Source organism: Grammomys surdaster, unplaced genomic scaffold (assembly GCF_004785775.1).
Source record: "Grammomys surdaster isolate TR1022 unplaced genomic scaffold, NIH_TR_1.0 67, whole genome shotgun sequence".
NCBI lineage: Eukaryota > Metazoa > Chordata > Mammalia > Rodentia > Muridae > Grammomys > Grammomys surdaster.
This window is the reverse complement of record NW_021604569.1, coordinates 7,335,187-7,358,148: the sequence shown is the minus strand read 5'-3', so window position 1 is coordinate 7,358,148 and position 22,962 is coordinate 7,335,187. Positions and strand designations below refer to the sequence as shown.

Sequence of the window (22,962 nt, the reverse complement as noted above, 5' to 3'; positions counted from 1 at the left end):
GAGTTCAAGCCCTAGAACCAACATTATGGAAGGAGAGAACTAAATCTCCTTGTCTTCTGCCCTCTACAGGCATTCTATAGCAAGTGTGCTTTATCAGACATACATACATACATACATACATACATACATACATACATATATACATACGCTCACAGAATGTGAATGTCATTTTTAAAAAGCTTGATTATCCCTACTCTGATCAAACCCAACTTCTAGATTTAATCACACCTATTTGACTACATCAGTCAGTCCCAGAAGAATCTCACTAGGTTCAAGTTACATCTTGTCCAGGTAGGCAGGCTCTACTACACTGCAGCTTAGAACACACACTGGCGTGCACCGCCTAGATGACTATACTGCTTTCCTCATTTTCTGAGGGGAAATATCAAGAATATTATATGAAACACAATTTGCCATGTGTGGATTACTAACAGCTCTCCAAGGAACAAACAACAGGTGGAAAGAATTCCAACGTGTCAATTCTATTGACCCTGAAGCTCTGAGGTGAACTTGCCCCACCTTCTCGAACCCTAAATTTAGTGGGGAGCTGTATACCCTCCAGCCTCCTGTTTAATTTTACTTTTTGTTTGTTTTTATTTATTCAAGACAGGGTTTCCTTGTGTAGCTCTGGCTGAGCTGGAACTTACAGAGATCTGCCTGCCTCTGCCTCCCAAGTGCTGGGATTCATAAAGGTGTGTGCCTCCACCACCTGGCAGATTTCAGTATGTTTTTATAAGTGTTCCTCATAATCTTGATGTATGCTAAAATGTGGGAACCTCTCCAATGCAACAGATGTGAAAGAACCCAGAAAGCAGAGATGGGCAAGACTAGAATTTGAGGGTTTTTCTTTTTACCCACTTTTTAAAATATATTTTTATTTATTCTTGAAGACTTTCATACATGTATACAATGTCTTTTGGTAGTACCAATGGGCAAACAGGACTTTCAAAAGGTCAGCAGAGAAAGTCTGTAAGCACCTTCACTTCATTGCTCCTTCCTCCGTCTGTCACTTAAGCTGCCTGCATCAGCCTGCTGATACTCTCTTCTACCTCTGACAGCGTCTTCAGGATTTGCTTGACCTTAACTTCATCAAATTCCAGACACAGAAATTCAGATTCCTGTAAAACACAAAAGGATGTTTCAGAAGAAACCTGTAAGACAGATGTAGTGGTTTGAATGAAAATGGCCCACAGGCATATCCATTTGCCTCCGTTTGCATCAGGTGATGAACAGTGGTGTGGGAAGGATTAGGAGTGGCCCTGTGGGTGGAGGTGTGTCACTGGGAATGAGCATTGAGGTTTCAAAAGCCCACACCAAGGCCAAGACCAACCCCCCAACCCCGTGCCTGTTGATCAGGATATAAAACTCTCAGCTACTGCTCCAGCACCATGCCTGCCTGCTTCCTGCCATGATGATCATGGTCTAACCCTCTAAAACTGTAATTAAGCCCCAAAATTAAATGCTTGTTTTTATAAGTTGCCTTGGCAATGGTGTCTCCTCACAGTGACAGAACAGTGACTAAGACTCTAGCCGAGGTTCTTCATCTGGCATGAGCAAGCTGTAGAGGCCCAGGGCCCCAGCACAGCAAACCAGACTGCAGGCCTTCAAGCCTATGTGATGTTTTACCATACAAAGCATATCCACAGAGTGTCCACAATGAAACACAAGTGTACAGAGACAGATGCCCTTGTTCTCATTATGAGAGGCTCTTTGTTTGGTGGCTCAGTTGACATGGTACGAATGTAAGGTAGGTACTTAGGCATTGCTACCCCATGGATGAGAACTCTGAGGGCAGGAAGGGCTAACTTCCATCTAAAAATATTTTAAGTGACACAAGTCAGATATTGAATTCACTCTGGCTGGCTTCAAAGTCAGTGCTGTCCCCACCTTATATAATAATAAAAGAACTGTGATTTGTCCCTAGTTAGCCTGGGCCAACTGCAACTCTGGCTAAAAAGAAATTGTGATATGTTCACTGAGAAGTCTTAGCTAGAAAACTAAAAAGGGTGACCAGATTTTGAAATAGTAACAGATATTTGTCAGGTTCTTCTCCATGAGGTAACATCCCTCACAAGATCTCCCTCCAGTACAGTCCCTTCAGTCACTCAGGATTGGTGAGCCAATCTAGATAGTATAAAAAAATGAGGTCTTTGAAATGGGTGGCAGAAATCTCACATGGTAACCCTAACTCCACATGGCCTTGAACAAGAAGGACAAATGATAGGTATCCAGGAGTATCAGCCTTTCCTACCTCATGAACAGTAACTTTAGACCAGTATAAATGCTTACAGGTTATACAATCCAATAGTCTTGCTTTCTAGAATATGAAATTAAGGTTCTAGGTATGTCAAGGGACATGCCTAATGGCCTATTGTCTGTTCTGTTATGAGCAGAATCACGGGATTAATACTCATTTTAAAAAAAAGACTTTACTTATTTTATATATATGATGAGTACACTGTGGATTAATACTCCTATCTGTACATTTTCCTCTCCAAACATTAAAAGGGATCAAAACATCCTCCCCCAGAGTCTTCTCTGACAAATGGATTGTTCTGAATTGAAGGTAACTGAGAATCATCGGATCTCTTGTTGGAGCTTCTTCTATCTGATTAAAGCAAGAAACTTCTGAGAAATGAGAACCGTGGGAGAAGATAAAAAGCTGGCACAAAGTACAGGAGCTCAGTGACTGACCCGCGCCTACAGCTGTTCTTCCTGTCACTAACTGCTCCTAGGAGCCTCATTCATTAGCCTTTCATTAAAAAGAGTATGAATTTTCCAAGTCTGTGAGTTTTCAGTTTTCAGGTTTTTGTTTTGGCGCGCGCGCGCGTGTGTGTGTGTGTGTGTGTGTGTGTGTGTGTGTGTGTGTGTGTGTGTACATGAACGCACACATGTACATACACATGTGGAAGTCAGAGGTCAGCCTCTGCAGTTGGTCCTCAGACATTCACCTTGGCTTTTGAGACAGAAATCTCTTGGTGGCCAGCAGCTCACCCTGCTGGCTGAGGGTGGGCGGGGCCGGCCATCTGTCTCTGCAGCACTATGGTCACAAGCTCCAGCTACCACCCTTGGCTTTCTCAGGTGGGTTCTTTGGATTGAACTCAAGTCTTCCCATGCACTTTGCTGACTAAACCATCCCCTAATCCCATAACTCTGACTTTTTTTGTTTTTTTTTTCAGACAGGGTTTCACTGTGACACTCTGTCTTGTCTAGAACTTGTTATATAAACCAGGCTGAACTCAAACTAACAGAGATCTGAGTGCCTCTGCCTCCTGAATGATGGATAAAAGGTGTGCACCTCCACATCTGGCCTTTAAATTGATTCTTAACTGATATTGAAAACATTAAAAAGTTTATATTTATAGAGTACCATGGGATATTTGAAACTTGCATAGACTGCGTAATGCTTAAATCAAGTCAAACATATCTTTCTCTCTCTCTCTCTTTTTTTTTTTTTTTGGTTTTTCCAGATAGGTTTCTCTGTGCAGTCCTGACTGTCCTGGAACTCACTCTGTAGACCAGGCTGGCCTCGAACTCAGAAATCTTCCTGCCTCTGCCTCCCAAGTGCTGGGATTAAAGGCATGCGCCACCACTGCCTGGCCTATCTTTCTCATTTTTAAATGGTGAAAACACAGTTCTTTCTTTCAGCCTTTGGAAATATGAAGTATATTGTCTATAGACATTCAATTGTGGAACACCTCACCTCTACCTATAACTTGGGACCCATGGATCAAACTCTCCATCGCCTCCTTTCTTCTGTCCTCTCCAGCCTCTGGGTCACCGACAGCATCCGGCTCTCACCTTCTGTGAAATCAGCTGGGTGCTAAGGACCGAATCCAGGGCCTTAAGCAAGCTAAGCATGAGTTCTACCACTGACTTTCAGAGCCAGTGAGATGGACTTGTATGTGTGCGCACGTGCACGTGCACATGCCACGTCACACATGTGGACGTCAGAGAACAACCTCTCCTGTCAGTCCTCACCTTCCATCATTTAAAATAGGTTTTACATATTTGGGAGGGGGCAGGGCAATGCTATACCACGTATGTGGACATCAGGGGACAGTTAGCCAGAGCTTCTGCTTTTCTTTTTATTTATTTTGTATCTGTCTTTCTATCGTCTGGTCTTGGCCTCACACTCAAGTCATGAGGCTTGGAGCCATCTCCACAGACTGAGCATTAGTAGCTACCAGGAACTGAACCTAAGGCCTTAGAGCCCATGCCCTCCATCTTGTTTTGAGATAGGGTCTCTTTGTTGTTTTTCTGACTGTGTATGCCAGGCTAGCTGGCCTGCAAGCTTCCAGGGATTCTTCTGTGTTTCCTAGGGATGCTGAGGGTACAGATGTTCACATTACATGTCTGGCTTTTATGTAGGCTCTGAAGATTTAAACTCTGGTCCTCATACTTGCACAGCATGCACTTTTACTCACTGAACCATTTCCCTAGCCTGAAATGAATGTTTTGTTTTGAGACACAGGATTTCTTCTCTGTGTAGCACTGGCTGACCTGAAACTCACTCTATAGACCAGGCTGGCCCTGAACTCACAGATCTTCCTGCCTCTGCCTCCTGAGCACTGGGCTCAAAGGTGTGTGCCACACACCTGGCTGAGATGGACATTTTTGTATAGGAGTTCTGAGTGTCAGGCAGGACTTTTCTTCCAGTGCCTGACTTGTTCTACTTAATTAACATTATGTACCTCAGGCCATGCAGAGATGCTGCAGAGATGGACCATGCTGCAGAGATGGACCATGCTGCAGAGATGGGTCTTTGCCCTTTTTTATCTTTATGGCTGACGCACAGTCCATGATGATGTGTCTCTCCCTCTGCTACTCATCTGTCAACAAGTACTTAGGTTGTTTCCATGCTTGGCTATTGTGAATAATACTGCAGTAAATACAGTAGCACAGATGTCTCTTTGACACACTGATGTAATTCCTTTGGATCATATGGTAGAGCTACTTACTTTTAAGTAAGTACATCAAAAATAGTCATTTTGAGGTGCAGAATGGGCTTAAATATGGCACAATTTAGTTAATAACAATATCCAGTGATAAGAGGTCTTGGTCTTATCAAGGGTCTGGTGTTTGTGGATGATATGATAATGTCAACAATCTCATACTTAATTCTTAGTTTCCTGAACATACTATGCAAATAAGAATTTCTAGTAGCTAAACCAAAAATAAGTAAAAAAAAAAAAAAAAACAAAAAACTCAAAACACACATATACACACAGTAACTGGCCAAGTGCTACCACATTCTTACTGACCTTTATTTTGAAACATTATTTAACCTGTGAGGACTGCCAGAATAAAAGCTGCCAGGAAGATGAGGAAATGGCACAAAAGAGTTCTCTATCCCCACTCCTAGATCTTGTTAATGCCTTGCATGCATGTTGTATCTCTAAGTCTAGACTCATGTTCTTGCATGCCATTCTCTGAGAGAAAATGTGAGTCTGAGGGAAGGAGAGGGAGGTCAGACGGGCTTACTAGCTCTGCCTGTGGCAAGCTTTTGGAGGCAATGGGTAGAAGGTGGGCAGATGGGGGCGTGGCCGAACACCCAGGATTTTATAGTCCCACAGAGAGGAAATGGTATCTCTGTTTTGAGGGTGTGTTCTGACATCAGCTGGTCCTGGGCCTTTGTTCAAATACAATGGTCAGCTCTCACATTAATGTGGTGCTTTATAGACTGGAAACTCTTTCACATGCATGATCTCATTTGACCCTTTAACAGTCCCTGGTAACTGGGAAGAGACAAAGCCAGAAGTAAGCTACTCTGAACAATTGTAGAATTAGCAGAATTTCCCCCTCTAACCCAAAGCAGATGGTTTGAGCTAAAGTTAGCAAACTTTGTCAGAAAATGCAATGGATTTTATGAGCTTTGATATATCATAATCCCACTGATAGAAAATTAAGATTTTGTTTACTTAAAATTGTCTACAATTCCACAAGCTGGAGTTTCAAAGTTCAGGCCTGTGTAAAAGACAGGCAAAGGTAGCCAGCTCCTAACGGGGGAAGAACTAAGATTCTTTAGTTTAGTTTAGTGGTCACCATATTCATGTAGTCAACACTGAAAGTTCTGGAAGTGGAGGTAAGAGAACAGTGACTGCGTGTGGGGCACCAGGACTCATTCCTGCCCCTGCAAGAAGGAAAAGCTACAGAGTAAGAGAAACCAGGAGTGAGGACAGAATTCCGCTGGCAGAGTGCTTGCCTAGGTGCATGAGGCCCCAGCTTTCACTGCTAGTACCACATAAACGGGATGGCAACACATCCCTGAATCCCAGCACTGAGGAAGTGGAGGCAGAAGAATCACTCTCCACTACACAGTAAGTTCAAGACTAGCCTAGGCTACATCCTGTGTTCCCACCACCCCTAAAACAAGAGCAGCGGGGAGTGTTGTGGGAAAATGCTAATGAATTTGAAGTTCAGGGGAAGACAAGTTCATGTTTAAAATAATAAAACATGGTGACAAGACTAAGCAACAAAATTCTATATACCTTACTTCACACTGGTGAGGATAATTTTATCCCATTTCACAGAAAGATAATGAATAATCTGTGTAAAGCCACAGAAGTAGTAAGTAAAAAAACAAAAACAAAAAAACACACACACATTTTAAAATACACATCTGGCCAGGTTCTTGTCCATAACCCAGCAATGGAGAAGCTGAAACAGGAGAGGACATGGATCAGAGGCAAACCTGGACTACATACTGAGTTCAAGATCAGCCTGAGTTACTGAGAAAGACCTTGTCTCAAATCAACCAACCAACCAACCAACCAAACAAACAAACAAACAAACAAGCAAATCCAGGTCTGGATGGCTTCAGAACCTAAACACCTGGTCATTTCACAATCTCAGCTTGTATTTATATATTTATAGATAATGTAAATTCCATCATTGATAGTTAATAGTGTAGCCACACTTGAATATTAGTCTTTGATTCCATTAACTTTAATAAAGACTCAAAGGAAAGCTTGGTGTTGTTTATATGATACTTAAAGTCCTCCTTCAATCACTTTATAGGAAGTTGAGGATTTAGCTTAGGGGTGGAGTACTTGCCTAGAAGTGCCAGGTCATGGGTTTGGTTCCCAGCATAGAAGGAAGAAAGGAAGAAAGGGTAGGGATTGAGAAAAGAAGGAAGGAGGGAAGGAGGGGAAGAAGGGGAGAAGAGGGAGGGGAGGAAGAAGAGAAGAGGGAGGGGAGGGAGCTGTAGATGAACATGTCCTGACTATGTGGAGAACTCTGAGTATGTGAGTAGTCATCTCATGGGGAGGAAAGCACAGCAGAGTTAGTAAGGGATGGGACCCAGGCTGCAAATAAATAAGCTCAGTTCCTGTGGCTTTTTATCCTGACTCCTGTCAGTAAAAAGGCGGAGGGGTATAAGCAGAAGGGTATGAGGATTTGCTATACAGATACAGATACCTCTTATCGGCCTCAGGAGAGCTAGAATCTGCAAGGCTACCTTTGTTGTTTTATGAACCAATGTTTCAAACTTCTAGAACGAGATTTCTTCTCACATCGTCCTAAGTTTACACCAGCAGAACCAAAACACCTGCTTGAACCTGGGTTCTTTTCATCAGTAGTCACAGGAATTGCCAGTTTTGTCTTGTTATCTAAGAAAATCAAATTACTTTAAAAAAAATCAGATCGGGTACTTTTGGTATGTGAGAAATAAATACATTAAATTGTGAACTTAAACTTTTAATAGCTTTCATCTTTGACCCATATCTATCTTCCAGTTAAGTCAAGGACAAAGAGGGAGAGCGCCTTTGATAATGTCTTGATTACAGAATCGAGGCTTGACTGACAACCATGTGAAAGACAGAACAGGCAGCACATACAGTATTAAGAATAAAAACAAAGTCACATTTCATTTATCTGTCATCTGTCTGTCTATCTCTCTAATGCCAGGGAGCAAACCCAGGCCCTCATACATGTGAGGTTAACACATTGTAGCTCTGAATTACACTTCCAGCCCAATTCTTACTTTAAGAAATTTCCTGATTCTGCCTGCCCAGTAAGCTGTCCCTCTGAATGTCTAGAAAACTAAATAGTCTTGTAAAGGAGACAACTATCACACTCTCCCTGCCTGTGTTACTCTCTGTATGTGTACATACCTATATACTAATACCTAGTGAACACAGGCTTTGAAACCACACCAATCTAAACCATGATTCTACCATTTTACATCTGTCTTAAAGTTAACTGGATTGCACTTCATGAGCTTGTAATTCATGAATTTAAATAAGTTTAACTGCTAGGGTTTCTGAGACTTTTACAACGATCTTCCTAGAGTGACTCAGTGTTCCTGAGAAGCAAGCCTGTGCCCTACACCTGTCTTATTTTACCAAGGTTGCTCTTATCCAGCAAGATAAAAATTATATTGGTTACTTACACACTATTTCTGATTTTTTTCAAAGGAAAAAGCTAAGTACTTCATGCTGGCACACACTAGGCCTCTACAATAGCCTGGCCAAGGCCTCTGGGGGCAACCTGAAGTTAGCTTCATCTGGCTGCCTAATGTGCCTAAGGGCTGCCTCTGATACCATACTCTGGGGCTGCCAGTATTAAGTCAGGAAGCACACATCCATCAGCGACTGGGAGAATCCAGAGGTGCAGCAGCTGGCTTCAGCAGTGGCCAGGAGTCTGACAGGGCAGAAACAAACAAGGCTCCAGGCTAGAGTTGCCAGTGACCTGCTGATGGACATGGGTCCCAACTCTGGTCTTGTCTTTCCATCACTGCCAGTCCTTAGGAAGGGAAGAGCCCCCAGTCTAAACATTTGTCTTATAGTCAAATGGAGAAATAATTCTAATATTCAACAATACATAGAAAAAGCAGGAACTGACAGTTTAGAAGGCACTCATCTTCTTCACTGGAGCTGGCAAGCAGAGCAATCTCAATCCCTTGCTTTGCTATGATAACCTATTGTCTCCACTCCTCAGAAAACACCAGTGAAGTTCCAGTTGAATCATCCTCTGAATCAGAGATTGGCGTGAACAAAACACGGACCGAGTCTTCAGTGTGGAAGTACCACCCTTGAGGCTTGGGATCAAATTTATTTATTTTTATATTATTAACTCAAATGTTCGCCATTTCAAATGAAAGTCAAATACTCCCTTGTGGCTGGAGGTGATTAAGAAATAAAAAGAAACAAAAAACTTCTTGTATCCCTCATTTCAAGCTGTGAGGAAGGGCCTTAAGCAAAGCTATTTTGGGTTTGTATCTGTAATATAAAAGAAAAAAATGGGCTGGAGAGATGGCTCAGCGGTTAAGAGCACTGACTGCTCTTCCAGAGGTCCTGAGTTCAATTCCCAGCAACCACATGGTGGCTCACAACCACCTGTAATGGGATCTGATGCCCTCTTCTGGTGTGTCTGAAGACAGCAACAGTGTACTCATATACATCAAATAAATAAATAAATCTTAAAAATTAAAAAAAAAAAAAGAAAAAAGAAAAAAATTCAAATGCAAAGCCTGTATCTTCATTAGTGAAGAGTAAAATACTAAACATGAATGTTAAAAGGAAACTTATAGGGGTAGTTCTGTGGTTAAGAGCACTGGCTGCTCTTCCAGAGGATCTGGGTTCAATTCCAAGCACCCACGTGGCAGCTCACTCCTGTCTATAACTCCAGTTCTAGAGGAACTAACACCCTCACACAGTCGCACATGCAAGCAAAACACCAATGTACATAAAAATAAATTGAAAAAAAAAAAAAAGAGCACTTGCTGGTTTTGCACAAGACCAGGTTTTGTTCCCAGAACTCATGTGGTGGCTCACAACCATCCATAACATTCCAGTTTCAAGGGCTCCAGTGCCCTCTTTTGAACTCTGCAGGCATCAGGTGCACATGAGGTGAAGATATACACATGCAAACAACACTCAAATACAACAAATAAAATAATAACTCTAAATAAAACAGTTTTATAGGAATTTCTATAATTCTGTCACAGAGCAAGGGACCAGGACTGAGATCGATCCTGAGAGACACATTACAATAGTTGTTTTTAATTTAACGTCCACCAGAGGTTAAACCTAAACACATAACAGTGAAAGATGCTATGTACAAGGGTACTCCTACCCTGTTCCTTAAACTACAATGACTCAATGGAAATTGCCAGAAGTACATATATGCTTTTGCAGACATATTTAAATGTGGGAGACGTGTTAGGACTTAAAAGATTACATTCTGACATGCTGACACCTGCGCCTAAAGTCCTGTCTTTCAATTTTCCCAGAGCATAGGAAGAAACACTTCCTGGAAGTTCTATCTACCTATAAGACCCATCTTCCAAAAGATTAACTCCCAGGAAGAAAAGCTACAGTTGTAACCACACCCAAAGACCTAGTGAGCTCTGGCCCAGGACGCTGTTCATCTCCAGGCTCACTTACCACCCTACTCCCTGCAGCCCCCCCACACAATTCTTTCCTCTCTAACCTACCTTTCCTCTGTCTCCCCTGGCCCTTGTGAAAAAGGTTTTTACACCTCAACCATCTGGTTCATCTTTGAGTGTTATACACACAAACGCAGACACAGTCACACATACACAGATGACAGACACACACAGAGACACTTAGGCTGCTGCCGTGTCTGTCCAGTTTTCTTGTGGGACAAGCCACTGCCCAAGGATCAGTATTGTGTCCTATATGCAAGTGTCTCACTGTTATTCTGTCCAGAGCTACACACTTCACCAGCCTCTTTCCTTTAGAAGAGGCACTCTGCTCTTAATAGTGAGAAACAGTCACGTGAAAGACTCCTGGAGCCTACAATCGTCGTCCATAAAAACAAACACAGACAAACAAAAAACTGTTTTCACATGAAGAAAGGCATCCACCACTGCACCCACCAATGCACTCACCACTGCATCCGACCACTGCATCTGATCACTGCATCGGGCAACAACAGAGGACAAACAAGAAATTCCTTTGTTTTTACAGATTTAATTCCCAAGAGCTTTTGGAGCTTCTAAGAGTCTCCTTGCAAGGATCAGACAACTGTGTGCTCTTTTCCCATCATAATAGAGGTCTTTATTTAACAAGACCACCCATTGGATTAAAATATTAAAAACTGGAAAAGGCCAGGTTCAACCATAAGGAAACTGGCAAGGTCTCAGGACTAAACAGTTAGACCTTCTTACCCTTGAGAACATGTATGTTTTTCAGTTCTGAAAAGCAGCAAAATGTGGTAGTTTGAATAAAAACAGCCCCCATAGGTCCACAGAGAGTGGCACTATTACGAGGTGTGGTCTTGCCGGAGGAAGTGTGTGTCAGTTCTCTTCCTGCTGCCTGCCGATCCCAATATAGAATTCTCAGCTCCTTCTCCCTCACCATGTCTCCCTGAACACTACCAGGCTTCCTACCATGATAATAATGGACTGAATCTCTGAACTGTAAGCCAGCCCCAATCAAATGCTTTCCTTTACAAGAGTTGCTGTGGTTATGGTGTCTCTTAGAGTTTCTATTTACAACTTATTTCTCTCACTTATGTCTTCTAACCATGTAGAAGACATAACAGAAGTCTATAGCCTCAGACTGTTACTACAAGTTAATAAGGTAGTACTCCCAATCACTCCCACCTGTAGCACAAACAGACCCCAGTACCTCTGTAAAGCTCTGAGCTAAAGGGACTTGAAAGCAAAGGTACTACTTCTGGGGGATGGAATATGCCACCCCCAAACTGATGGTAAGACCCCAGTGTATGCCATTCTGAAATATGCCTCTTTCACATAAGAATTATTTTGAGAAACTTTAAACTCAGAAGCCCTGAAAAAAACAAACATTCGTGGGGTTTCTAATGAACTAATTTGCATGTGTGTTTAACTGTACCATGGTATGCTCAGAAGTCAAGACAGCAGTGTGGAAGTCAGGTCTCTGCTTCCATGTGGCTCCTGGAACTCACACGCATGTCATCAGGCTCAGCTGCAGGTAAAGACCCATCAACCCTGAAAAATGATGCTTTCATAAGGACAGTTTACATTTACAAAGGAAATTTCTTTTTGTGAGGATGGAAAGACAATCAAATCACTACAGATTTGGATTTAAATCTGCATAGTAAATCCAACATTTGTTCTATGTACTTTTCCTTGGCTGCTTTCAGACAGACCTTTTCCTACTTCCTTCTTTATTTCTAAGAATAAAATGGGTTTTAGACCTTGTTAAGATCAGGCTGTGTCCTGCCCTAAGTTATTCCATATTCTATAAAACTGGCTTTTTTTTTTTTAAGGAGAAAAAAAAAAAAAGATTGTGCCTTGCCCTGAGAGACTCCATTTTATAAGCAGCATTTGAATCTATTCTGAATTCAAAAGCACCTTGATGGACAGGTGACCAGGATCACCCATGAGGCCCTGACTGATAAATAACTCATTCCTAATAGTACAAGGGATGCCACTCTATAAATTTATTGATATAAACTGGGTCCACGGGAGGACACAGACATATGAATCCTATCAGGAAACCAGGCCCGAGAACTTGCTAGACAGACCAGATCAGGGAAAGGGTGCAGTTGCCTCACTTGCACCTCATAAAGAAAAGGACACATAATGCTGCAAAGCAGTGTCCCCACAGACCTGTCATATGAACACCCGGTGTGTGTGTCAAAGGACTGAGGCCGGGAGCTCCTGACTCTCCTGGGAGCCTCAGATGCCTTGGGCCTCACTGAGGACGTGGCCTGTCTGAATGCTGTCTGTCCATCCACCCAGTTAACCGTTACATCTGGCCAGCCCTGTCCCTTGTTTCTGTAGCTGCCAATATTTTTAACTCCATTCTGACTCTCCAGCCTGACTGAGGTGGCAACCTTCTGCCTAGCACTTGCAGGTGGTAGGATTGCAGGCATGAGTGCTATGCCTGTCTCTGCGCGGTGCTGAGGAGCAGGCCCACGGGCTGCACATGCAGGCCCACGGGCTGCACATGCTAGGCAAGTATTCTACAAGCTGGGATACATTCCTATCCCAGACATGGGTATTTACACATTTATTTCTTTTCACATTTTTCTTAAATTCTTTAAAAATATTTTGAGATTTTTACACACATGTATGCATGTAAGCCATGTGTGTGCTTGGTGCCCATGGAGGCCAGAAAAGGCTTGTCAGATCCCTTGGAATTGGAGTTACAGAGGGTTGTTTGCTTTCACATGTGTACAGGCAACAGAACCCATGTCCTCTGCAAGGACAGACACAGAACTTAGTTCCTAAACCATCTCCCTAGTCCCTTTTTGCTTATTTTTAATTTGTCTGTTACATAATTTATTGTTGTTAAAACAATGACCAGACTAATACTTCTGACCATCAGTGGAAACATGGTATTCTAAACTGCCACCACCACCACCCAAATTACAAGATCAAATATTACAAGACTAAATATTACTGCCCTTTCCTGTAAATTAAACTATGGACCCGTCAGTCACCTGAACAGGAAACCAACCCTTAGGAAGCTGTCCCAGAAATTTTAAGAAGTAGTATCATGCCTTAAAAGAAAGAAAGAAAGAGAGAAAGAGAGAAAGAGAGAAAGAAAGAAAGAAAGAAAGAAAGAAAGAAAGAAAGAAAGAGAGAAAAAAAAAGTAAATCAGGCCAATGGCGTCTTTGTCTGTCGCACATCCTCACCCTTGAGAGTATCCCAGGTTTTAGTCTGTCTTCTACACTGCACACTTTGTGTCTCCTCTGAGCTCACTTGACAGAGCACAAGAACTAGGAGGCCAAGGAGATCCTAGAGCAGATCAGAAAGAAGATCTTTGCAGAAGGGCAATGAGAGGGAAGCAGCAGAGCCGCGCTTGAGCGCTGTGTGAGCCAGGCTAAGCATCTCCCTCAAAAGAGCTGTTGGTCCTGCAGACTCTGCAGCACTGAGGGAGGGAAGGTCCTCCCACAAGGTGCCATGTGCCAGAGACACAGCCCCCCACCCCCACCCCACCCCCACACATCAACTTCAGCTCCACACAGCTCAGGGCCACCACCCACATACTCTTTCAAAGCTAATTATTTCTACAGCCCTAAAGGGGAAAGCAGACCCCCAGACAGGTCATAACATTTAACCTGGGGGAGTCACTCTGAATGTAAGGATCACAAAACCCCCAAGTCGGCTGGTAAAGAAGATGTAATATATCACTATCAGTTCTAGACACTGGAGATCCAGCTTTAAACAAGGCAGTCTCTGTCCTTTCCCCACTTTAGTGGGGGAAAAGAAAACAAAATGACTTTAGGAGCAATCTGAATGCATCATGTTCAGAATTGTTCATCAACAGTAGAACACTTTTTTTTATTTCGTGAGGAAACTGTTAGCCCCCTCCCAGATAGTTCATTAAGGAAGAAAGAGAAGTTGACTGAATTACAGCTAGAAGCTGACCCAGATACAAAATTCACATTACTGTCTATCCTCCAGAGTCAGCGCCAACACCGCTGTCCTTTGCTATCACACAAAAGCAAGATGACATCAATTGTTGGGGGATAATGAAGATCTAGTATAAAATTACAGAATACAAGACAAGAAACCAGAGATCTGGGCTCTGCCTCTAGCTCTACCTCTTAGTAATACTCATGGGAACTCATAGGTCACCTAAACTTTTTGGAGCCTGACATTCTTCATCTATCACATTTCAAAGATTTTTTTTTTAGAAAGTTTTAATGATACAATAAAAGAACATGAAAATATTTAAAACACCAACACAGGTAACTATAATTCCATAATCAAATATTGACAAAAGACTTGGATGAGTAAATACAGGGTAAGTCACCACATACACACCCCATCTCCCAAAGCTTACCTTTTAGAGGAAATGAATCTTCCAGAGAGCTCTTTTTAGTGATAACCTTCTACATTGCTGAGCCCAAACCCCACTATTTGACAACTGTCTTATTGGGATTAAGGAGTTCAGCCAGTAAAAGTGTTCGATGTTCAAACATGAAGCCCTTCGATCCCCAGCAGCCAAGTAAACACCGGGTGTGAGCCAGGTGGTGGTGGTGCACACCTTTAATCCTAGCACTCCGGAGGCAGAGACAGTAAGATCTCTGTGAGTTTGAGGCTAGCCTTGTCTACAGAGCAAGCTCCAGGACAGCCAGGGCTACAAAGAGAAACCCTGTCTCACGGTGGGGGCTGGGGGAGCCAGGTGTGATGTCAACTTCTACATACATACATACATACATACATATATACATACTTACAAACTTAAAAACAAAATGTTTCATCTTGTTTTAAAACTATACCCTATGACAGTTTTGTGCACACTTGTGTCACACTCTGCCACGCTCGTCCTCTCCCTCTCTCATCCCTCCAACCACTACCTGGCTCCTCCCTGACCAAGTCCTTATCCCACTCTGAAATCTCTTTTTGTTTTTTCAAAAATCTTTCATCTTAAAAGTAAAATGATTTCATTTCTTGACATTCCATGCCATAATGAAATATCCTTATTTTATGAGTTACTCTTGATGATTTGTATCTGTGAGGGAGAAGTCAGTTGAAGATCCCTTTCTTAACTATTGAGATGCTGATTACTAAGCACATACATGATTCTCCTTATAAGTTGGCCCCTTTGTTTTCTCAGATGTCTCTACAGCCACCACCTTTAATTTGAGAGCCTGTGGGAGTGTTAAAGTTGGGCAGTAAGGGAGAAGGCAATGAAGCGCTGAGGGAGGGAATGAGCAGGCGTATTTAAAGGGATGACATGTTTCACTTCATCCAAATATTTATAGAAAAGTAAGCTTGATGAGGAATGAGAGGCAGGGAGATAGAGGTTTTTGCAGCTAGTTGTTTCCCATGACCACTTAGGACATAAGAGCACTATGGTCCACGGCCAATAACATCCCATCCAAGTGAGACAGAGGTGCCTCTCGTGCCACAGATCCCTTTGGGATGTATGAGCACCAACATGCTGACATTCTCTGATACAACTGTGTAGCTGATGGTCTGTAAACCCCTTACAAACTGCTTGGTCAGTGTCTGATGATAGATCTTTTGATGTAGACAGACAGAGCTCATCTTGCTTAGACAAGTCCTAGCCCTTCCTGGGATTTACAAACTCAGATCAGCCTGAAGCCAGAAGAACGGAGCATACACACCTCCACTAAAGGAGGGGGTAAGAATGGGAAGAGGAGTTACTCCTTTAACCAGATGAGTATTTAAAATACCCCAGAAATCTCTCCTCTGCAGACCTCTCCAGTGAGGCCTGTGAGAAATGCTCACATGGTGTCCAGCAGCTGGCACCTGCACGGCCAAGCCTGCCTGCTTCTTCCAGCTCTAAGTCAGAAATGGGAACACTCTCTTCTTCACTTTTCCTGGCAGACGCTCAGAACTCCAGCTTATCTGGCCTATTATGATCTTTTAAAACCCAATAAAACTGTCCTGGAGTTTCTTTCTTCTAAAAAAAAACTTCTGTTAATGAGATTGCAAAAGGGGGCTGGCGAGACTGGTCAGTAGAGCACTTGCTGCTCTTTCACTCTTGTGGAGAACCTGGGTTTGGTTCTCAGCACCCTCACAGAAGCTCACTGTGTGCAACACCATTCCAAGTGATAGAGTGCTCTCTTCTGGCTTCTATGAGCACTACGCACACACACGTCAAAACCCGCGCGCGCACACACACACACACACACACACACACACACACACACACACACGTCAAAACCCTAATACATATAAAAAGGCTGAATTGTTTATTTTAAAGAATACTTATTGACACTGATACATAATTTGTCAGTTTGTGCTATGAGAAGTAAGTACTAAGCTGGGCCTTACAACCTAAAGATGGAAAACAGGACACATTAGGTTGAATAATGAACAAAGAACTGGAGTAGAACTATGCCTGGAAAGTTGTGGGGAGGAAGCAGGGTAGTCTACTGAAAGTCTAGATTCGTCAAGAGAAGTGGGCCATAGATGGGAAAACTGTTAAAGATAGTGAATTCTAGCATGAAGCTTGTGTTTTCTTTAATCTCTCGCCCTCCCCACTGTGTGTGTGTGTGTGTGTGTGTGTGTGTGTGTGTGTGTGTGTGTGATGAGTGATGGTCAAGGACTATCTCAGCTCTGTGTTGTTTATTTTGTTGATGGTTATGTTATAGTCTTTGCATTTTTGGCATGGTTAAATGTTAGTCTGTGAAACACAGAGCTCTGAAAGTTCCCCCAATGAATGCTGGTTTAACCAAACACTCAAAGTCAATCCTACTGGCACCCGGTTAAGGCTTTCAAAGCAAATGTTAAGTAAGTTCTACAAGGCTATTTCATGCTAATCAATTCGCACACTTAGAATGGCCCATTGTCAGGCTCAGCTACCACTTGGCAAGAGGTTGACTGGGGAAGCGTAAGCTTGTAACAGTCTACAGCCAGGAAAAAAATCCCAGAAACCATGGCCATCCATATTTATCAAGACATGCCTCCTGTGACTCATGTGCCAACCTCAAAGTCATTTTCATTTTCTTCTGCAACACAGAAAGCTATCAGGCTAGTTGATAACAGAAAAGTTCCTGGAGACAAATGGCATGGGGAATGGAAATACGGACATTTCATTAAGACCAGCAATACCTAATTATTAAATTAAATAGTTTACTGTTCAGAGAAAATATCTTAGAGAACAAAGTTAAAGAGCCATGTAGGCATCACTAAAAAATGTATAGCTCAGTATAAGGCAGTGAGGTAACCGTTAAGTGGCTAAGTAAACAGTGTGATCATGGTAATATTCAGGATGGGTCAGAGTTGGGGGGAAGACCAGAAGTAGGAGACTGACAGAAACAAACACAAAGAGCTGGATGTGAACGCAGTCAGTCTGCAGGCAAGAACCTGGGCTCCACAGCCTAGGAGACCATCAAAACCTGTTGCTATGCTTACGCATTTTTCTCACACATGAGCAAGCACCCTCCCCAGAGCCTCTGCATCTGCTTTCTGCCTTTCAGAATACTTCTGTGGTAGTTTCCTGCTACTATTCAGAGGCATGGCCTTGTTGGGATAGGTGTAGCCTTGCTGGAGGAAGTACATCATTGTTGGGGTGGGTTTTGAGAGCTCCTGGTGCTCACGCTCCCCCTCCTGCGACAGTCTCTCCTAGCTGCAGTGGGATCAAGATGCCGAACATTTAGCTCCTTCTCCAGCACCATGAATACCTGGATGCTGCCATGCTTCCTGCTATGATGATAATGGACTAAACCTCTGAAACCGTAAGCCAGCCCCAATTATATATCCTTTATAAAAGCTGCCTTGGTCATAGTTCACAGCAATGAAACCCTAACTATGACAACTTCTATGATGTACAAACGGTTAATGATTACTACCTGAGCCAAACTCTGTGGGCCTCTCAGTTACAACTCTCTTCACCATTTTATAGCTTTCTTGTACTAGTATCTCAGATTCTAAACCATTTAACACTTAAAAGCTAAAGGTACTTATGGGGGCTCATGCCTATGAACCCAGCAGTTGGATGGTAGAGGTGGGAAGATCAGGAGTCAAAGGTCAGCTTCAGTCACATAGTGAGTTTAAGGCCAGAGTGTATTACATGAGACCCCATCCAAAAAAAGCAAATAATCCAAAACGGAAAATAAAAGTGATTATCTCTTTTTAAGCAATGCTTATGACACCAAGCTGTGTCATGAGTGCCTGTGTAGCCTGTGGCTAGGCCTCATCTAACAAGCTGAGCAGAGTTGCAAAGCTGGCAGTTTGCTGTTCACACAGCAGGAGAACAGGGAACGTAGGTTCTTTAGGGTTGCATAGAATAGGTTTAGAGCTGCTATAACAAAATACTGTGGACGTGGTAATGTATACACAAAAGAAGCTCACTTCTTACAGCTCTAAAAACTAGCAAGTCTGATGCTGAGGGTATCTACCTCTGGCACCATAATATGGCGCAAGTGGAAAGTCAAGAACATTTCTGCAGAGACAGAGGGAACTCAAATCTTTGATAATAGGGGCTAATCCCTTCCAGAGAACAGACCTTTGTGATCTAAATCATCTTCAGGTGCTATTACACTGGAGATTAAGATTCTGATACATGGGCTGACCCTGCATTCGAACTCATGGCACAGCAGCAGGGCAGTCCATGACTCATCTGCTATGGCTCAGAGCAGACAATAAAGCTACCTCAAGAGCCTGTAGTGTTGATGGTCACTTACAAGTAACAAGTGTGGAGGGCTAATTGGTGATAATTGATTACACTGAATATTTGCCAAACTGGCATGCACCCTGATCTAAAAAAAACTGCCTTGGTTTGATACCAGTGGGATCCCTGACAGTTTCCCTTCTAAGGGAGTTGTGTTCTTTTAAATACACTCTCATCAGAGCTGGAAGAGTATTTGTGCAGCATGCTTGGGCCTGTGTTTAATTCCTAGTTCAAGAAAAGAGTAAATATAATCTCTCCTATCAAGAAACTAAAGTTTCAGAGCTTTGATGTTTGATCTTTCCAGGAACTTGTGCTTTTATAATAATGTTCCTTCAGTAAGTCATGTTTAAATTTAATAAATTCTATTTAACTTTAATTTTTGTATGCTACTACATAATCTATAAAATCTAAGCAAGGAAGGTGAATGACAGCAAGGATTTCAGTTTTGACTTAAGTCTGAGCGAGTGGTTCAGCCAAGACTATGAAGATCAAATGTTAGTGATTTGAATGAGTCACACTATCCTATGGTCTGTAGGGCTGCTTTCTTCCCATGATTACTTCCTGAACCTAGACCTCCCTGCAGGACTTGCAGACAGATTAGTCTCCTGCAGGCTGCTTCTGACTCGTCCATGCTGGGGTGGGCTTTCTAGTAATAAAGCTGCCTTTGAGTTAGCCATGTTCCCACGGGTAACCCCAATAGACACATCCGTTCGATGAACTGTACTCTGGTGGTATTGTTACTTTGGTCTGTTGGTAGAGTTTGCTAGTGTTTCCTAGGAAATTTGAACACAACAGCTATTTGTAGAACACGACTTAAGAAAACACCCCCATATTAGATTGTTGGTTTACATGAAGAAATATCTCTGTATTTAAAAGTTAACACGATAAAGCACTAGTGTACAACAAGGCTTGCTCCGAGGTGTCCTGTCTGTACTAGGAATGCTCACGAAGAAGCTGTTAGTTACAGTGAGGGCACCTGGGGGATTCTGGAAAGCCTTAAATGACCCTGAAGCACCCTCACTGACGAACGCCTGTTACCAATGTTTAGCTGAGCACGAAACACACAGAATTTCACTCAGAAAACTTCAAGCTCTGCACGGTAGCAGTGTCAAAGCCAATGAAGTTCATCCAAGTGCAGTTATTGCTAATTGAAAACTTTTCCCAACAGGAAAGAAAATTCCATGTTTTCAATCTTTTGACTTGAAAAAGGGTATGACTGCAGTATAATAAACCCATGGGTCTATCAAAAACACTGTGGACCTGGAAAGATCTAGAAAGAAAACTGACACACTTTTCATAAACCATTTCCACCTTTGCTTTTAACTCCATATGAAGCTCATCTCTCATCTCTTAAAGACCACAACTGCATCTGTAAATTGGGGTAATGGCATTTGCCTCACCACTTCACAGGCAATTTGGGAATTATGAAACAATATTCTCAAAGCTCTTTGAAAGGCACAGATGAAAGGTCTTAATTATCATTGAGCAGCACAATGACTCTAACACCAGTTTTCCTACTCAGAATTCTCTAAAGTTTATGCTTAGAAAAAGCAACCAACACAAAGTTAAAATATAAATCAGCTTATCTATCCTAGATATGGGCCAATTACAACACAGAGCATGGGAAACCACCGTGAGAGGAGATGCTGTCAAACAGTGGCTCCCAGGTAAGCAACAGGAAACCACTGCCAGGGTTCTGGAGACGGCATCATGTCATCAGATTATTCAAAAATCAAATATATCCTTCTGTTGTGTTCTGTTTTGTTTTGAAGCAAAGTCTGAAGCTTACAGTCACCCTTCTGCCTCAGCCTCTTATGTGCCAGGATTACAGGTGCAGGTATGAGCCACCATGCCTGGCAAAAGAGCCTCTTTGGGGAGGATGATGAGGTTGACTTAGGGTCTTTCTATGTAGCCCTGGCTGTCCTGAAACTCAGTCTGTGGGCCAGGTTGGCCTCAAACTCAGGAAGACCTGCCTACCTCTGCCTCTCAAGAACTGAATTAAAGGTGTGGATCACATCAACCAGACAGAAGAGCCTTTTTTTCTGAGGTTAAAAAAAGGAAAGAATTTTTTTCAATTATTTTATGTGTAAGTATTTTGCCTGTATGAATGCCTATACATCACTTGTGTGGCCTGGTACCTATGAAGACCAGAAGAGGGCTTTGTATCCCCTGGGATTGAAATTATAGATGGTTAATGACTTACCATGTGGGTGCTGGGCACTGAATCCAGATCAGCTTGAAGAGCAACCACTGCTCTTAACTGTTAAGCCATCTCTCCAGCCCCTGAATATTTTAAAACTGAAGCCTTCTATTTTCCCAACTTATGACAATGGAAATATAGTTATGGGGGGAGGAGAACATATGAGCCAAAGTTTTATTTACATTTAAATTATATCTTTCTTTATTTGTATTGCATGAATGTTTCACCTGCATGTATATCTGTTCACTACATGTGAACTTGGTCCCTGTGGAGATCAGAAGAAGGCATCAGATCCCCTGGAACGGGAGTTACAGGCAGGTATAAAGCCATTATTTGGGCACTGGGAATCGAACCAGAGTCCTCTGCAAGATAAGCCAGTACTCTTAACCTCTGACCAAAGTTTTAAATTTTGCTATACTCAGGAGAAAATAGAAAAACACTAATTTTTTTTTATTTTTTTAAAGATTTATTTATTTTACTTATGAGTACACTGTAGCTGTCTTACACATACCAGAAGAGGGCATAGAATCTCATTATGGATGGTTGTGAGCCACGATGTGGTTGCTGGGATTTGAACTCAGGACCTCTGGAAGAGCAGTCAGTGCTCTTAACCACTGAGCCATCTCTCCAGCCCCGAAAGACACTAATTAATTTTTAAAAAAACAACATACTTGAGTAGCTAATCCAACTGTGCCATGTGATGGCTCTGTGAAAAACAAAAAAGTCTTCATCTTCCACCTGGGAATATTTTCTGCTCCACCCCTGCCTTGGTCTCCTCCTCCCAGAGGCTACAGCCTTTAAAACCCATGGAGCAACACTTCTGTTTAAAACATTCATTTACAAATGGTTTTGCCAAAGAAGTTCAAAGTTATGTCCCACTTCCTAGGAGATGGAACAAAAAGAGAACATTAAATGACTGTCCTGGTTTGTTGTGCGTTGTGATCAAACACTGACCAAAAGCAACTCCAGAAGAAAAGATCTTTTACTTTAGAAGTCTGTGGAGACAGATACTGAGGCAGAGGCCATGGAGGAATGCTGCTTGCTGGCTTGCTCCCTCAGGCTTGCTCAGCCTGCCTTTTTATACAGCCCATGCCCCACCTGCAGGGATGGTACCTCTCACAGTGGGAACGAGTCCTCCTACATTAATTAGCAATCAAGAAAATGCACCACAGACATGTCCATGGCCTAATCTAATGAAGGCACTTCTTCAATGTAGGTTAAATTATCCAAAAATTAAACCATCAGTAAGAACACAGGCTTAGATATAGAGACATGGGGGGGGGGGAGAGGGGGAGAGGGGGAGAGGGGGAGAGAGGGAGAGGGAGAGGGAGAGGGAGAGGGAGAGGGAGAGGAAGAGGGAGAGAGAGATTGAGCCTATGCAGATTAGGAATGGGCAGCAGGACTAGGGAGGTGGTTCAGTGGTTGGGAGCACCTCTTCCAGAGGACCCAGGTTTGATCTCCAGCACCCACAGGGGGATGTACAGCTGTCTATAACTCCAGTCCCAGGGGATCTGACATTCTCTTCTGGTCTCTGAGTGTGCACAATGGAGATACATATGCAGGTAAAATAACCATACAGGCATACACAAAAAAATATTTTAAAAGGAAAAGAATATAGTGAAGGAAGAGGGGGAGATGGAGATGGAAGAGGAGATGAAGAAAGAGGAGGGAGAGGTGGTGGAGGAGGAGGGAGAGGTGGTGGAGGAGGA

The 22,962-nt window shown here is 42.7% G+C and overlaps 1 protein-coding gene across 2 annotated transcripts in view; it reads right to left on the bottom strand.

Annotated features, from left to right (window-relative positions):
* Positions 1–828: 828 nt before the first annotated feature.
* Commd1 (copper metabolism domain containing 1) overlaps positions 829–22,962 on the bottom strand; it is a 98,874-nt gene continuing 76,740 nt past the window's right edge. For both annotated transcript variants that reach the window (XM_028777621.1, XM_028777629.1), the window contains exon 3: positions 829–1,118. In XM_028777621.1, the coding sequence (XP_028633454.1) occupies positions 1,011–1,118 (108 nt within the window). In that variant the 3' untranslated portion in view covers positions 829–1,010. The remainder of the gene's footprint in view (positions 1,119–22,962) is intronic.